Raw genomic sequence first — 19,660 nt, forward strand, 5'->3', positions numbered from 1 at the left:
TGAAGAATGTGTGGTTTAATGTCGTTATCATTTTTGGTTTATCAATAATACCCTTTCTCCAAAAGTTTCTTTAATAGAATCCAGACATGGCACTCTTTGATTATGCCTCTCTTGGTTTCAATGGGGCAGGAGAATGGGAAATTATAGGTTTCCAGTGCTTTCCAAAGAATCCTCAAAGACGAGGAGTATTTTAAGAATGTTTGCGTTTCCATTGCAATCAGGCCATAACGTAAGACGAGTTATTGGAACACCTCGAATGACCCAAGGATGTGTCGGTTATCCATCATTAAGTGACAATTTGTTTGTATAATCAAATCAACGTATTTGACCCAAATAACATCTCCAAGATTAGACTGATAACCAGAATTCTTTAAATATTTTTGGTTAATTTAATATATATATATATATATATATATATATATATATATATATTACAATAGAAAAATGCGAGTATGAAAAGTAATATGGTTAAGCTTAAACATGGAAAAGTAAAGAACTTGTTGTGAAAACTAGAAAAGAAAAGGACAAGATATTCTTGTAAAAAATATAATAAATTTATAACTTAAAATATTGCAGCATTAGAATTGATTATATAATGCTATAAATTGAATTTTTTAAAATTCTTAATGCTGCAATATTTAAGTCATAAATTTATTGTATTTTTTACTCGAAAATCTTGTCCTTTACTTTTCCATGTTTAAGCTTAATCATATTATTTTTCATGCTCGCATTTTTCTATTGTAATCCATGATTTTTCCAGGCTTCCAATAAATTCATTTGTTCTTTCTTTAATTTCCGTCTTATATTTTGCCCCCATAAACACATATGTAATAACCAGAGCTATGACAACAGAATATTCTTTTCATTATTTTGATTCTCGTGTATATATCCAACACAGTTAGACACGCTTAATCAATCGAGAACCACATCACTACCTAAAAACATAAGATATTAACTGATATATACTCGAGAGTCAAAATAATGAAAAGAATATTCTCTTGTCATATCTTGAGTAATAACAATGTACGGCACTCGTCTGCTTTCAATAAATCCCCCCCAATTATCTCCCTTTCACACTTTCATTTTCTCTTTTTCACTTGTTACTTCTCTTTTCGCGACAGCAGTGAATTAGTAGCAACACTAGTCGCTGAAGCGACGTGATTGCTATGGAAACTAGTCATAAAATGCATCGTTCACCTCCTTACATATTTTTACGATTTTGAACACCAGAAAATTCATTATAACTTTTGTTTTACTGAACGAAAATTAATTTTTTTTTTCACAATATAGCTGAGAAGGTGATCTATAAACTGTAATAATTGTTCGAAATTTGGCCAAAAAACGAGTGAGCGGTGAAGCTTTAAAGGAGCTCTAAATGACCAAAATTGCCACTTAACCATATATTCAAACACGGTAGTGTTTGAATGATATTATATATATATATATAAAGTATGATAGGTTATGAAAAGAAAGGGTTGCAAAGATGCAAAGAATCGCGTAATATATATATATATATATATATATATATACATACATATATACTAGCAAAAGTACCCGTCGTTGACTGGGTTCAAACACAGCCTACAGAAAATGGACTCTGATTTATGAAAGTATGATAGGTTATGAAAAGGAAGGGTTGTAAAGAGATAGCTTCGAATTTGGGGGTATCAAAACCAAAGCAAAATATGATGAAAGTAAAAATAAAATAGATAAACCCCATAATTTATTATACCATGCCTGTTCACACTGAAACACTTTTCACAATATTCTGTGGATCTATATTAAAAAACCTTGTTAAACTTTGTGACATATTTCCATTTTATGAACGCAGACCCCACAATTTTATTATACCATCCCTATTTAAGTTAAAACATACTTATCAAAGTATTCTTATGTACATCTATATCAAAAACACTTGCAAACGTTTTTTTTTTTAATTTTAAGACTTTTATTTCCATACTTTGTGGACCAGGCGTGAACGCAGACCCCACAATTTTAATGAACCACTGTTCTGCCAGATCAAACATACCTATTCCTGTGTCTCAATACATCTATCATTATATGTAATCAGTTTTTTAAAATAGTCAACCATATAGGAGCCTATTCGTGACCACACACACACATTCAGCTTTATATTATATATATATATATATATATATATATATATATATATATATATATATATATATATATACATACATATATATGATGAAAATAATGGAAATAGTATTCTGACAAAATAGAGAAATAAAAAGGAACAAACCGTATTATGTGTTCATCAACGTTTCGTCTTTATTTATACATTGGATAATAATCAATAGATAATTGGCTTTTAATAAGAAGAAATATCCATGAATATATTTATGCATATTTTATGACCGGGCAACGTCAGGTGGCCTGCTAATAATAATAATAATAATAATATATTATTATTATAATAATAATATATTATTATTATTAGCATTATAATAATAATAATAATAATAATAATAATATATTATTATAATAATAATATATTATTATTATTAGCAGGCCACCCGACGTTGCCCGGTCATAAAATATGCATAAATATATTCATGGATATTTCTTCTTATTAAAAGCCAATTATCTATTGATTATTATCCAATGTATAATACTGATTTCAAAAGTTATTTTTTGAAAATAATGACTTGGGTACCATCCACTTAAATCGAAACTAGAATGTTTAGTATTATAGCCTCAGTTATTTTTCTCACCCGCGGAACAGAGTTCCACAGGTGGGCAGTTCTAGGAAAATAGCTTTGTTCATGGAATCTGCGTTTAGATTTAGGCACAGACAGAGTGTGAGAAAAATTGTTGATAGTGGTTGTAGCTAGTTGAGTGTTTTTTATGAAAGTTTAGGAATGTGAAATTATTTGAATGCGATGGAGGAAAGATCCGCTCATCGAGTGCTATCTATTAAAGTTATTGAAATTTTGTAAATTATACTCAGATGTGCTTGCAACACATAGGTGCAAAATTTTAGCATATTATAGAATGCCGGTAAAACAAAGACTGTTGGACATTCACGAAAGAAACTTGGTGGTCAAGTCCGGCATAGCTACAAGTTTATTGGTATTGAATATGGTGGAACTGCAGAGAGGATCGCGAATTTTATTAACGATCTCAAATGTCATGAGATTTTGCATGATAGCCAACCATTTTTGGTACAAATAAATTTCTAGTGTATACTTGACCTGCCCACCAAGTTAATGTCATGAATATCCAACGGTCTTAATCTTTGTGTTTTTCAACATTCAATGATATGCTGGGGCACTTTGGTTATTGCCTTATCAGTAGGAGGTGTGATCTGTAACAGGCTTCATTTCAGACCATAAGTAATCCAATTTACCAAATTTCCATTACTAACGATTACTATGACATTTTCCCATTGGCTAGTACACTCATTAACCCTTATCCTCGAGTGGCCTCCAGACCTTGATAAGTGGTGACTCCTTTGTAAAAAAGAATAAGGGAAGCAAGAATTACACGGCCACCAAAAGTAAACCATATATACACACAGGAAGTTATAAAATATATATGGTAATTAAGCTACACAGAATATTCCGCATTTCATCCACGCTAAGATTCATCAGGCTTATGAATCCTAGCGTGGATAAAACGTGGAATATTCTGTGTAGCTTAATTGCCATATATATTTTATAACTTACTACCTAGCTCTACCTACGTATTGAACACTATTGAAGTAAATACTTAAAGTTTACGCATAAGTTTATACTTTTGTATATTAACTGATGTGATTAAATGAAATATATATATATATAAAAACGCTATTTCACACGGTTAATGGTAGCCGAATGGATACGGCCTCCGCTAATCGAGCCAGAGATGTCTCGTGTCGCGGGGTTCGAATCGTTCGACTGGTAGTAATCGTGACACCCTCCACTGAAGAATCCCGAAAGGATGAAACACTAGTGTCTGTAGGTATTTAATTATTATAGTAAAAAAATAATTATGACAGCCCCTTTAAGAAATCTGTTTCTTACCGTTGAGCACTTTCAGTTGAATTAAAAGTCGGTCAATTTAGCTCTTATGCGTAGATCATCGTATAACGATTTGATCACTGTCTGTCTGACGTAATGAACATTTAAATTAAAATGTTTAAAATTCAACGCTATTTCACACGGTTAATGGTAGCCGAATGGATACGGCCTCCGCTAATCGAGCCAGAGATGTCTCGTGTCGCGGGGTTCGAATCGTTCGACTGGTAGTAATCGTGACACCCTCCACTGAAGAATCCCGAAAGGATGAAACACTAGTGTCTGTAGGTATTTAATTATTATAGTAAAAAAATAATTATATATATATATATATATATATATATATATATATATATAGGTTTACTTTACAGCGGATTGTAAATTGCATTGTTATGATGACTGAACTTATGCATTTATGGCCTGAAAGTTTCATCTCGCTGTTGCACATATTGATGATGTAAGACTCTAAGAAAGCAACTCCGGTCATGGACATACATCAGAAGCAAAGATGCATCATTGAATTCCTGGAAAAAATACATTGGAAATGGTAGTGACTATGTAGAAAAATAAATTCTGAAGCACAAAAAGTCACTTGTGTAATGGTACCACTCCAGTCTTTGTCGCTCTTCAACTTTTGGAGTTAAAAAAATAGGAGGCTTTACTTTTGGAACGCCCCTCATATGACACAGCTTAACATCACAAGCGCATTTGAAAAATGTTATTACCACAAAAGCCCGACATGTAAAATCAACAATAGGTTCTTCGATATGACAGTGGCGAGTTTGAAATGAATGTTTCTGTTTAAAGCACAATTGCACCATGATACTTGACGCTTTCATTTTAAATTTAATTTCAAGCCATTTATTTAGAGCATCGTAACTCTCTAATCTTGTATATAAATAAATCTCTAAGTTTGTATCTTTGAGAAAAGTAAAGCTATCAAAGACCGAATACATTTATAAATTTATAAATTGACCAAAAAAGAAAACTAAATACTTAAAATAACTATTATATTAAGGAGGAGTATGAGTACAATCGGACCGTTCCCCGTATACATTACAAACCATTATTATTAAATACATTGGGAAACAGAAAAGGTTTAATACAAGAATCACATTATTCCTGTTTAGTTTTGAGTCTGCAGCCTAGCGACCTCAATGCTATAGCCGGCATTATAGAGCATCCAAACATAATATATTTTGTTTTTCAGTTAAAATAAACTTTAAAAAATATGACCTGCAAAATCTTTCAAAGGTAAATTTGAAAACCTCTCAAAATTAAAATGGTAATCTTAAAATAAATGTTAAAAAAAAATAAAAATAAAAATATTTGGCTAATATTGACGAATTAGTCATTGATTTTTTTTTTTTTAAGTTTGATTTATAAACTAATTTTATTTTTTATTTTTTAATGTTTCAAGTAATAAACTTGATTTTAAAATGTTTGATAATTTTACTCAGAAATAATGTTTCCTTGATTTTTTTTAAAGTCGTCATCATCAAAGTAAATGGATTCCAGTTCATCAATCACTCAACATGAATCAACTTGATTTTAGTTTAACGTCAACAAGAAGAAACGTTTCCTGCCAAGATTGGTGCATGCAGTTAATCTTTATTTTCTCATAGTTTTTATTTTATTTATTTATTTTTTTTTAAAACTAGCTGTCCCGGCCCGGCATTGCCCAGAATCCATTACTTCCAAATTTCCTTTCTATCTATCTATAAATAATTATATAACTCTATCTATCTATTTACAATGATATAAATCTATCTATCTATTTACAATTTGGCCAAGATCAAAGTGTAGTATCTGTTCTTCAGATGCTGAACTTCCATTTGTTGTTCTCTTTCGGTGGAGTAGCAGTCCTTCACGACTGAGACAATTTTTTATTTTTGTACCTTTTCTCCGCGTTAAAAAAAACGACCCTGGTGTCTAACTCTGTCCGGTGGGAAGACATTGTAAATAGGTACAGTTATATAAATCCATCTGTCTATCTATAATTATATAAATCTATCTATCTATAATTATATAAATCTATCTATCTGTTCTACAATTGTATAAATCTATCTATCTATCTATCTATCTATCTATCTACAACTATATAAATCTATCTATCTATCTATCCCTGTCGGTGGGGCATTAGAATACGCCAACTGCCCCCCCCCTGCAGAGGGTAAAAGTCCCTCAATGGGGGTCCTGGATATGACCTTAAACTATATCCAGTGGTGAGGCCCCAGCTTGTGGGCTTTGGGGAGTGTGGAGCCACCCTTTAATTACCATTGCTCCCAGGTCCACTCTGACCCGGAGTGGTAGTACCTGTTAGGGTCCCAACTATGGGTTAAATAGAAACTGACGTGAAAACAACAAATATATTCTATTAAAAAAAATTTTCTTCCGAATCTTTGGATTCGGCATTAAATAACCCGAAAAGGGTTGATATGCCGTAAAACAAAAACACCCAACCAATCTATCTATCTATCTATCTATCTGTTCTACAATTGTATAAAAGGAACTTCCTATGTGTGTCAGTTGTGCTTTGTAGACCACAATGGCTGGGCTGATTTTTATGAAATTTCACACAAATATACTTTATGCATCTGGTAATGTTCTTAGGTAGGTTTTGTATCAAAATGTCTTCGATAAGTATCTATAATCGAAATAATCCCCTAAAAGAGAGAACAGGCGATTTTAACTAAAGTTAACACCTTATCCAGACTAACATCACAAATGCATTTGAGAAGTTTTTTTTTTTTCGCCACACAAGAAAAAAAGCTTGGCATATAAAATCAACAGTATGTTCTTTGATATGACAGAGGCGTGTTCGAAATTAATGTTTCTGTTTATAACACAATTGAATCAAGATACTTGACTTTTGCATTTTAAACTTCAATTAAGGCCATGGTACATAAAAATATTATAAAATCAATAAAAAGTTCTCTACAATGTAATGTAGACTACAATGTATTGTTGACAAAATCACTGCGGAGAGGCATGTTCAGCTTCCTCCAGATGCACCGCGATGTGTCCCTAACTCCAGCAGGTAATCAATCGATTTGATTGAAAAATGGACGATTTCACCGATTTCAATTTCAATAAAACTATGAGCGTGTAAAACATTCGTTGATCATCATTCAATCCTGTGCAACGTCGGATCTCCTTGCTAGTGTTATATAAACAGGCTTTTATTATTTTTGAAATGTGAACAGATTTGGTTAAATAAGAACATTAAATAAGCATTATATTATAGGCATAAGCCTGACGAATTCTTACGAGAATGAAACACGGAATATTCTGTGTAGCTTAATTGTCATATATTTTCATAACTTTCTACCATATATATATATATATATATATATATATATATATATATATATATATATATACACTAGCAAGCCGCCCGGCGTTGTCTGATTGTAAAATATGCAAAAATATTATATTTTGATTCATGCAGAAACCGAGAAAAATTCGGTGAGTATATATGTTGAGAAGTGTTCCCATACAAACATTCTTACTTTCATAGCTATACTAGAAGATGTTTCCGGCGTTGGCCGGTATTAAACCTAACATTAAATTCTTAAAAAAGAAAAATGATATAAAAAACAAAAAAATAAACTGAGACATGTGTATGCGAGTATTATGTTTTCCTAAACAGTTCATTTCTTGTAAGTAAAAAAAAAAAAAAAATACTCCAGCTGAGATTGAAACCAAAACTTAAAACAGTGAGTTAAGTACGATAACCATTAGGTCATCTTGCCAAGATATTTAAAAAGTGTTTTCAAACCTCGTGAAACAGTTGACAAACAGATAAAAACCCGGTGCCCCCCTCCTACGCACCAATTTTTCAATTTTGACGCTTAGTCAGCCGTTTTTCTGGATGAAAACAGATTAAAACGTTTTCCACATATCTGAATACCTTATGTACCAAATTTCAAGTCTGTAGATCAAATATTTTTTTAGTGTATAAGTTTAAAGTTGTCCTTTCACACACATTCTTACTTTTTATATATATATATATATATATATATATATATATATATATATATATGTGTGTGTGTATATATATATATATATATACTAGTGGGGGAAGAGCTTCCGGCTTTGCTCAAGCGTAAAATACGCTTAAATATGATATTTTAATTTGCCCAGATTTCGTATATATTATTATAGAGTCGTGATTTCAAAAGCAAAAAGAAAGAAGTATTTGGGTGCCATCAGCTTGAATCGAAAGCGAAACTGTAGCATTCAAAGCTGGTGACGTTACCACTGCACCAACGCATATGAACCGATGAAGAATTAAAAAATAAACCAAGATGAATGTACAAAATGTATAACGATTGTTTTCAATTTTGACTCATTTTTGACCCCTTAAAAACTAGTTTAACCGGCTAAAGACGCTTAAAAGAATGATCCGTAAAAAATCCAATCATTTGAGGTCTCTATCACGGTTCTGCGACTTTTAGTTTCGAGGCAGATAGTTTTAAAATATGGAGACAGACAGACAGACAGACGTATAGCCTTTTATATATTAGATATATTTGTATCGATGAAGAGCACTTTCCGATTATAATCTTTGATTCTACGTCGTATAGGCAAGCAAGAATACAAAACCAGGTTTGTCAAAGGAAATATCAAAGACTAAACGCCCATTAGACATCCCATAATTACACAAGAAAATGTCTTAATTTTATGAGATTTTCGATGTTGAATAAATGTTTTCTAAAAACATTTTTTATTAATTCTGATCGTGTTTTTAAAAGATCAAAGACGACAAATACAATCAAACAATAGACGAGGATTCTTTTTATGAAGAAAGGATAATAAAAAATAAAACGAAGTTGAAAACGCAAGGAATTTTTTCTTTGCTTTTTTTTTTTGATAACGTAAAAATAATACAAAGGTTTAATTAGAATACTAACGCACGAATGGGGGCGTCGGGGGTGGTGGTACTTGTTTATACTTTTAACAAAGATAATGTCTATGAAAGCAATCATTGTTAACTGAAACACTCTTATATTACATTTTTCCTTCAATATGTGATTATTTGAATGTAATTATTTAAGGCAGTCGTAAATGAGTAAACAATCCTTGGCTAATCTGTAGACACAACGGCCTAGAAAGAAAACGTTTCTACTCTATCGCTATTTTCACGGCAAGTGCTCGTCTGAGTTCCAATCTATGACCCCCCCCTTGCCGAACTTTCACAAACAACACTCGACTAGCTACAAACACTACCATCAATTTCCCCTACTCTAACTGCGCCTAAATCTAAACGCAGATTACATGAACAAAGCTTTATTCCTAGAACTGTGGAACTGTTTCCAGCTGACTACAACATGGCCGTCTTCAAGTCCAATGTAAACAAGTTTTTGTCGAGGCGTCCCTTACACAATCAAATTCTACCTAATTTTCACTACTAACAATTACTACGCTGTTATACTGGTGACCACCGTCCTCTCTTGAATATTTATCCTCGAGTGGCCTTCGGGCCTTGATAAGTGAGGGACTTCCTTGTAAAAAAAAATGGCCACTGAATTGTTGTCTGATGGAGGTGGTGGACCGAAAAACTAAAAGTCTTATCCTACTAATCCGCCAGTGGATATTAACCGAGTGCATGCGAAGGAAGAGATGTGGCTCAAATAAATTTAGTGAGATTTTGCTACACATCATTCGCTTTAATATATTTTTTTTGTGTGAAGTAAAATACAGTAATACTTCAATTACAGACTTTAATTCGGAATAATATTTATTAATAAAATACATTATTTCATTTTGAATAAACTAGTTTCGTTTTTTTTTTTTAATAACTGCACAGTACTTTTACTTATTTCGTTTCAGTTTCTTTCAGATTCAGGTTTTACATAAAACGCGAACTCAACGGTCATTACTAGGCCGCTGAGTCTGTACATTAGCCAAACCTTGCATCATATTGGTCTTCGTGGTTAAGGAATTTACACTATCATCGATGACTGAACTGACCTCCTGTCATATTAAACTCGGTTCTACAATTCAAGAGGAAATTATTAAACCAATCTCGTGTCATATTGCTATTCAATTAAATACTGATTTGACCATGTAACATTCAATACTAATTTGAGCATTATATTTTGATGGAAATCGCTCTAGACAGAGGATGAAAGTTTTTTTTTTTTTTTAATTCTCTCCCACTGCAAGTTGCTCAGTGAAGAAGCAAATAAATACAGCCCACTGCCAGGGTGGGAAAGTAGTATTGAGAAGTTGGCGCCCGCGAGAAGAGCCACTCTGACCCTACAAAAAGTGCCCGAGCAGCCCCGTCGGCATTCCTCAGCAACTCGTCTAGGGTGAATGCCGCTGGATAGTGTGGCATTATGAATGAATGCAGTCATCGTATGAATCCGAAGATTCTGTTGTTGGCATTGGTTTCCCCGATATTTTTCTAGTCAGAATTCCTTCTAGAAAGACATCGGGAATTGTGGGAGATACGATGTGAACGTTGCCAACATCATAAGCGGAAGTGAATTTTGTGGAATGAACTGGATTCGAACTTGGCACACACAGGTCGTCAGTCCGTGCCGTTAACCACTAGACATAATGATTAAATACAGTGGTTATCCTTTGATTAAGCAACATGTTTCTACAACTTTACAGAGATGAAAAAAAATACACAGGTTGTAGGATGATTGTAACTACCTTGGATCAGATTTGTACCCTGGGGGTGCGAAAAGGGAGAGAGAGGGGAGCGAGAGGTGCTAAAGAAACACTAACACGATCTTTAATGATCGGACAAGCTTGTAGTACATTTGACCTCCAGGTACATAATACAAATAAAGACTCAGATTATCTTAAATGATTAAATTAAGATTTATTTTTATTTTTATCAAATTTGGTCGCACGAGGATGGGTAAGAGGAGGACGCAAAATAAACACAGCGACTCTCCTAAATGAGTTAAAAAAAAAAAAAAAAAAAAGTATGTATCACATTTGGTTGTGAGGAGATACAAATAAGCCGAAGCATTTGATGATTAAAACAATCTTGTATTACATTCTGCCGCGAGACAGATTCCAACAAAAACTACCTGACATGATGGAGCATACCATTTGTCAAATTTGACTTTTGTGTGTGTGTGTGGGGGGGGGGGGTAGGAGAAACGAGGTGTGTGTGCGTTGGAAGGGGGCGATTAAGAAAGCAGATCTCTTGAGAAAAACATTCCAATATTTATTTGTTGCTTTATTTGGGAGCGGATCCCTGTGGGGGTGGAGGTCGGGCTACTGTTCTCATTAACGTTATTATAGATACGAATGCAACGGTGTGACGACCGTCCCTCTTTGATGTTTATCTTCCTCCTGCGATGAGAAGATGTGACACAAGGGTTAGGAAATGGGATTGAAGAGCCAGCGCCTCTGTGGAGGATCACTCTGGACCGCAAAGAAGAAGAAAAAATGTCTAGGTAGCCTCCGTTGACATTCCCCGATAGAGGCACCTCAGGCGATTATCAATAAACTAACTCCTTCTGCGACATTAAAACCTGCGATCAGATAGGTATATGTCAAGTAGTATGCGTATCGTTGATCAAACGATTAATAGCTTATCTGTTAGAGAAAAAAAGTACCTTTTTTTTTTCGAATACTTAATACTTCGATTTCCAGGTTAATTCATCGAGTATGCGTCTCCTTGCTACTTCGGTTGCTTGAAGACTGGGTATAAAGTACCAGTTAAGAATCCGTCTTTGAAAATCATCCGGACAGGTGCAGAGCCAGGAACGCGCCCAGTACCTGTCAAACCGAGGTACGCCGCCTGGGCAGTACCTAGGAGGTCCGCCCTTCCAGGCCTTGCCACCTGGCTTTGGGTGGAGTCAGTTTATCGCTTATTCTGAGGCGCCCTTAACGGGGAATGCCGACCGGGCTGTCCAGGCATTTTTTGTTATGCACGAGTACTCCTCCTCTAGGAGTGCTGGATTGAACACCCCAGCTTCTGACCTTGTGCCACATCATGCTGTCATGGGAAATATGTTAAATATCTTCTTCCGATTTCCAGGTTCATACATATTCTATTTTTTGCTAAACTAAACTGCAAGATATTCATCGTATTCCTTAGAAAAGAAAGTTTTTTTAAATTATAAATGACTATATAATTATTTCGTTACCTGCTCTATGACTATATAATTATTTTGTTACCTGCTCTATGACTATATAATTATTTCGTTACCTGCTCTATGACTATATAATTATTTCGTTACCTGCTCTATGACTATATAATTATTTCGTTACCTGCTCTATGACTATATAATTATTTCGTTACCTGCTCTATGACTATATAATTATTTCGTTACCTGCTCTATGACTATATAATTATTTCGTTACCTGCTCTATGACTATATAATTATTTCGTTACCTGCTCTATGACTATATAATTATTTCGTTACCTGCTCTATGACTATATAATTATTTCGTTACCTGCTCTATAACTATATAATTATTTCGTTACCTGCTCTATAACTATATAATTATTTCGTTACCTGCTCTATAACTATATAATTATTTCGTTACCTGCTCTATGACTATATAATTATTTCGTCACCTGCTTTATGACTATATAATTAACTAACATTTTACCATTTTGATAATCATCCCTCTGACTGTATAATAGATTTATAATCAGTTCTATGACTATATAATGGATTTGCAACCAGCTTTATGACTATATAATTCTCGGCCAGTGTAAGCAGGTATTTGTTAATTATTTATGTGTTTTATTGTATCGATCACAAATCAATATCAGAAAAGAATTATAAGTATTGAACGAACTACAGAAAATTGACTTTCACCCCCCCCCCCCAAAGTGTATCATTTGATAAAATGTTTTAGTGAATGAGTTATTCAAAACCACTACGTTACGATACACATTTTTAATTACGATATTCACTGTGTCAACTTGATTCATTTTTTAAAAAAAATGTGTAGCTCACATTTTTTTTTTGTTGTTATTTATACCGCTGGTCCATAGTTTGAGACGAGATAAAAAAAAGTTTGTTTAAGTAGTTCTGTCTTTAAATTGAAATCGTGCGAATAGCTGCTTAACTGCAAACGACACAAATGCCAGTAAATATTTGAAAAGAAAAACGGTTATTTTATATTTTGATTGCATTTTGATAACTATTGATGCCAATAATTAATTATAATTTTTGAATAGCTTTAGTTTTTAGTTGTATCGTTATTAGAAATTATACAAGATGCGCCATGACGAATCCGAATAATGTATACATTTTTTTGAAGTCTCTTATAATCAACAGAGTCGCACTTCTTTATAAAATAAGAATTTAAATAAACAAAAAAAAAAAAAAAAAAATATATAGAGAGAAACTTGACAGAAATACTACTACTACTACTACTATTACGACTACTACTACTACTACTACTATTACTAATGATAATAATAATAAACAAAAAATATATATATAGTGAAAAGGTACTTACGTGGTATACAATATCCGGGCCTGTTCCTTTCTTCACATCATCTAGTTTATCCCCGGGGTAGATCCCTCTACTTGCTTTCGTCAGAGGAACATCCCTGACTTGTTCTGCATCTGTGTTCCGATTCGATGGAGCGTTTGACCAATTCGTATCCTGATGCGTCGAACACATTAGGTGCCTCTGCTCGTGCTTGTAAGAGGGATTTACTCCTCCCCTGTGTTGGGGGGTTTTACGCTGTTTGCACCTCACAAAGCAAATCGAGATGGCTGCCGTAACCGGGATAGAGATGGCCATCGACACTAGCACGATGATGATCAGTAAGAACATATGGATTTTGTCTTCGCCTTGTTTGTACGAGTTGGTCAGCATCCCCGACGTCTTGTTGCTCACCGTGAGCATCAAGAAGAGGTTTGTTGTTGCGGATAGAACGGGCGTCCCACTGTCTTTGACGACGAGTTGCAGTTCATATGAACCAGCATCGTCCATGATGACGACGCGGGTGAAAGACAAGAGACCAGAGTAATGGTCAAGCGAGAATAGTTGTTTGTTGTTGCCGCTGACAATTTCGTATTTCAGGAAAGCATTCTCTCGGCTATCGATGTCCGAGGCTTTGAGCACTGTGACGTTATTCGTGTGACGCGGGTAATAAACCACATCCATGCTGTAGGGGTTAACGCTGGGGAAGGTGAAATATGGGGCATTGTCGTTAACGTCTTTAACTTCCACGACAACGTTCACTGTGTTGTTTAGAGGGGGAATTCCGTGGTCTTTGACAACCACCTGAAATTTGTAAGTGGTTTGGAACTCGTAGTCAAGGGGGAGAATCGTGGATATCAACCCATTGTTTGTAATAAAGAAGGGGAGAAAGTTCTGGTTGTTGCTTAAAAGAGAGTAGGTAAGTCGACCCCCGGCACCAGAATCAGGGTCTGTCGCGTTAATTGAACCAATTATTGATTTAGGCTTTTGGTTTTCGTACGTCCAGAACTTGACCGTATCCTTCGGAAAGTGGGGTTTCTCATCATTCACGTCCATTACCTGGATCGAGAATCTAGTTTCACTGCGCAGGGGCGGGTAACCCCTGTCTTGACAAGTGATCACGATGTCATGGTGATCGTTCATCTCTCTGTCGACAGCCTTCTTTATAATGATCTTATATTTCTTTGTACCTAGGCTCTGGAGTTGGAATTTATCATGATGGAGATTGCAAATAACCTCCCCATTTGGTCCAAAATCATGATCAGTGACCTTGACATATGCAATAAAGCTTCCGACTTTAATATCTTCCGAGATAGTGGCTGTGTTGCCAGTGGATGCTGAGACGAAATTGACATCGATGGTTGGTGCATTATTCTTCTGACTAATCACATTCACTAGTACCATTGCGATGGAATTAAGCGGAGGACTGCCGCCATCTGTGGCTTCAATGTACAGTTTGTATGTCAGTTTTTGCCCGACGTTGAACTTCTTGTGCAAGAAGATCTCGCCAGTCTCAGAATTGAGCTGAAAATGTTCCTTAGCGACGTCGACCGTCTGGGAACTATAATGGTAGGTAATCTTACCATTCTTTCCGAGGTCTAAATCAGTGGCCGACAATATCGCAATGGGTGTAACCTGATCGTGTTCATTTTTTATCGAAACATTGTAGGCATTCTGAGAGAAGACCGGCGGATTATCGTTAACATCCGTCACTGAGATTTGAACATTCAGAACACTTTGTTCTGCGGGAGTGCCTCCGTCTTTTGCGATCACTTGAACGAGGTAAGAGTCCTTTACTTCTCGGTTCAATCTTTCCTCAAGGGTGATACTCAGTTTTGATGTTCCGTCCACGTTTTTCGAAACATACAAAGTAAACGGCTCGTCGTCGTTCTTTTTAAGGTAGTAACTAATCTGGGAGTTTTTCACTCCGACATCTTTATCGAAGGCGTTGGGGATACCTCTTCGGGCCCCCTTTATCGATTCTTCAGAAAACTCGATATCAAATTTCTGGCTGGGGAATTCCGGTTGGTGGTCGTTGATATCATTTATCACTATCTTCACCTCGAAAACCTTCATGAAAGACTTGCCTCGCCGTATGGCAACCTCCAACATTTTAAAGCATTCAATGTTCCGTGTACAGATGGACTCAGCGTCCAGCGTCTGGGCAGTGTAAAGTTTTCCAGTCTTTTTAGCTATGCGAAAAAGCTGGGCGATTTCCGGCGTGCTTTGTTGCATCTGACTGAAAGTGATCAATTCACGGTCCTCAGAAGCGACGCTGTCCATGACGTGCATGTCGGCATAGATATCACCGAGGTAGGTGCCAGGACTCTTACCTTCCTCGATGTAATAGGTAAGGTCGACACCCAAACAGGTGTGAAGAACAACGGAGACAACCACTACCTGTTGCAACATGTTCCATTCAGGTGTATAGTCAAGGAGGAATTAAAGGCTCTTCCCTTTCCAAAGAAAAATCCAGAGTTTATGATGGTTTCACCTGAAAAAAAGAAGAAAAAAATGGACATTAATGACTATTAAAAAGGAAGGTTTCAATCTATTAAATATATAATGTAATCTTGTGGAATTTTAATGTAGCACAATGATAAAAAATTCCCATTTAGGGGAACCTCAGCTTCTCACATTTGGGGGAGGAGCTTATACTCGATTTTCCTTGTACTCGAGTGGAGACAAGTATAGTTGAAAAATGTTTTATGGGAAACATGGCAGAGACGGCAATCTCTAACTCGACTCAGTTGATAGATGTTTAAAATATCTCAGCCGAGTCAAAGCAATCGAGGTTGACAAGCTCAAAGGTCAGATCTACTTGTAAAACAATGGCAACATTTCAGTGTCTTTGTTTTTTTTTTTTTATATCTATATATCTTTCCCATCTCTCTCTCTCTCTCTCTCTCTCTCTCTCTCGTGCTCATAATAATGAAAGAAAGTATAATCAGTTGATGCCAGGAGGCTATACTAGGCAGTTGCAAACAGTTGTACACTAGACATTATCGAAAAAAAAAAGCAGATGGTTTGCATGCCAGCTTAACTCTCGAGTTCTAAAAATGCTTCTTCAAAAGTTAAAATAAAAGAATTCTATTTTTATCAAAAAAAAAAAAAAAAGTGTGTTGTTCGTTTATTTACTACCGAGTCCGGTTTCAGCAAAGCGGTCCCTGCCAGTAACGATTCTGAGAACTCGACACAAGGCCCGTCAAACAGACATAGCAAACGTCATATCAACTCTTTGATCTAAAGCAGATATATCTATCATTTTATCGTGTATAATAATCGGCGAGTTGATTGCCGTGCGGAGGGCGTAACCAGCGTTCCAGAAACGTTCCAATAACACGGACACACCAAATCACTCTCCCTGGTAAGTTGGACCTGAATAGCATTTAAATTTCTATGTCAAACCTTGCTTCTGATTATTCAACTTTCATTTGTTATTGTTGTACCATGTTATTTGCACTGTAATGTAAACAGACATCTTACTGCTTAACTTCCTACATAGTATTCCTGTAAATCTGGTCCCAAATTGTAGCCTTTTATGTTGAAGTGAGACTGCACCTTGTTTGGGTTAAATAACAGTTAAAAAAGGTTATATATTATTTAAAAAAAAATATTATGTGTGAGTTGCTAGAGTTGATTAAAAAAAAATAGGCCGTTCCACCCGAATAATTGGAATAGTGTGGAAACATTTTTCAGTTATAATCCAAAATATCCAATTCAGAAAGAAAGGTAACTAATTTTTATAATTAAAGAACACGAGAAGAGTTTTCTCCCTTAGATAGAACTGAGCTATACATTTATCAGAGGTTTTGAAGACCCCTTAATTGATGCCTTGAAAACTCGATATCTTGTTTTTTCATTATTAATGACTAATTGTAAGTGTAAAAAAGAGGAATGCTGATTTTTATTATTCATTATTTTTTATTATTATACTTTTATATTATGTTTTATTATTAGCATTATTATTAATATTTTTATATTATAATAACTATTATCATTATTTCATTATTTATGATTTCATTATTAATATCATCATCATATTTTATTATAATGGTCATTATTTTTCATTATCATCATCCTTAATAGCATTATTTTTTTATTAGCAATCATAATTATTATCATTATTATTTTTCATTATTATTAACTAGTTTATAATCATTATTATTAATTATAATAATAATTATTTCATCATCATCTTCATTATATTTAATCGTTATTATTCTTAGTAGTAGTAGTAGTAGAAGATTATTCATTATTATTAGTATATTATTTTTCATTATTAGTAGTATATTATTTTTCGTTATCATTAGTATATTATTTTTCATTATCATTAGTATATTATTTTTCATTATTATTAGTATATTATTTTTCATTATCATTAGTATATTATTTTTCATTATTATTAGTATATTATTTTTCGTTATCATTAGTATATTATTTTTCATTATCATTAGTATATTATTTTTCATTATTATTAGTATATTATTTTTCATTATCATTAGTATATTATTTTTCATTATTATTAGTATATTATTTTTCATTATCATTAGTATATTATTTTTCATTATCATTAGTATATTATTTTTCATTATTATTAGTATATTATTTTTCGTTATCATTAGTATATTATTTTTCATTATCATTAGTATATTATTTTTCGTTATTATTAGTATATTATTTTTCATTATCATTAGTATATTATTTTTCATTATCATTAGTATATTATTTTTCATTATTATTAGTATATTATTTTTCATTATTATTAGTATATTATTTTTCGTTATCATTAGTATATTATTTTTCATTATCATTAGTATATTATTTTTCATTATCATTAGTATATTATTTTTCATTATTATTACGACTATTATCATCGTCATTAACACAACCTGCCGGCACACATGAACACGAAAGGAAATGAACTTTTGCATTATTTTTTTTATTCAATCTCAATTCTTCTCATTACCAGTTAATTTGTCGTATTTCATGTAAAAAAAATAAAAGTAAAAAAAAAATATACTAAACAGGATAAGCCAGGTTTAGATACAATAGATTCGCAACTACATAGAATACTTGAAGCGACAATACTGGTACTATAAGCAGATTAACCATAAGCCTGGAATAACCCATCCTCTAATATTTTCATTATTTCTTTTTTTTTTTTTTATCGTTATTTATCATACGAGCTCATGTCTGAGGAAAATCGACAATTCATTAGATTCCTACGGTAAGCCCGGGAGTTTGAGCCTTCATTGGCGATTCAACTTGTAAGAAGCAGGAAAGAGATTCAGTTGGAAGATAGATGACCTCGAATGTTCATCATGCAAACATACCTTTGCATGCGTCCGAGAGAACTTATTCAATTCATACATTGATTATGAAGATTATTTTACGCGAGAGAGTCATCACTTATCAAGGTCTGAAGACTACTCGAGGATAAAGGTTAATAAGTGACAAGAGGTTGATGAAACAACACCATAATGATCCACAGTGCTGGAAATGGGTAGAATTTGATTATTTAAGAGGACGACTCACAAAAACTTGTTTACTTGAGACTTAAAAACGACCATGTTGTAGTCAGCTGGAAAGCAGCCCCGCGGTATAGAGTTGCACAGGCGGTCAGTCTATGAGAGAAACTTTGTTCATGGAATTTGCATTTAGTTTCAGGCACAGATAGAGAGTGAGGGAAAAGATTCCAATTTTTTATTTGATAAACATGCAAAATCTTTGTATTTTGAAGTTTTATTTTAATGCGCAAGAATTAAAATCGATATGACGTAGCAGTTTTGCGATGAGAACATTTTTATTAATAAATAACCTACAATTTACACACAATCTTCAGTAGGAGAATATATAATCATTTCCACAGCTAGACAACGTCGCAGCTCATAAGAGCCAAGAAAGCCAATAAACCGGAAGTCCAAAACTCGAGTTTCGCCCTCATTTGGGCTCACCAGTAAGACACATCTGAACTCGGAGTTTGAAACCCGAGTCTCTTGCATGCTAGGCGAGCATTTTACCAACTGATCAAACATGCTACACACACAAGAATGCCTATTAACTTACACAGATCAAGCAACTAACGATGTTGTCTGGCTGCAGAAATAATTATATATGGATTGTGGACATCTTTGTTGATCGTTGGCTGGACTGAAATGTCATCAGTATTAAATAGACGAAGTTGCAAGAACCTCATACGTCGAAATAGAAGGGAG

The 19,660-nt window shown here is 34.0% G+C and overlaps 1 protein-coding gene across 1 annotated transcript in view; it reads right to left on the minus strand.

Moving 5' to 3' along the window:
- LOC145242972 (protocadherin gamma-A3-like) overlaps positions 1 to 19,660 on the minus strand; it is a 298,945-nt gene that overhangs the window by 156,787 nt on the left and 122,498 nt on the right. Inside the window, exon 2 of the mRNA XM_080106079.1 lies at positions 13,470 to 15,936. Within this exon, the coding sequence (XP_079962205.1) occupies positions 13,470 to 15,854 (2,385 nt within the window). The 5' untranslated portion in view covers positions 15,855 to 15,936. The remainder of the gene's footprint in view (positions 1 to 13,469; positions 15,937 to 19,660) is intronic.

Source organism: Euprymna scolopes, chromosome 21, assembly GCF_053919585.1.
Source record: "Euprymna scolopes isolate OS-2025 chromosome 21, ASM5391958v1, whole genome shotgun sequence".
Taxonomy (NCBI): Eukaryota; Metazoa; Mollusca; class Cephalopoda; order Sepiida; family Sepiolidae; genus Euprymna; species Euprymna scolopes.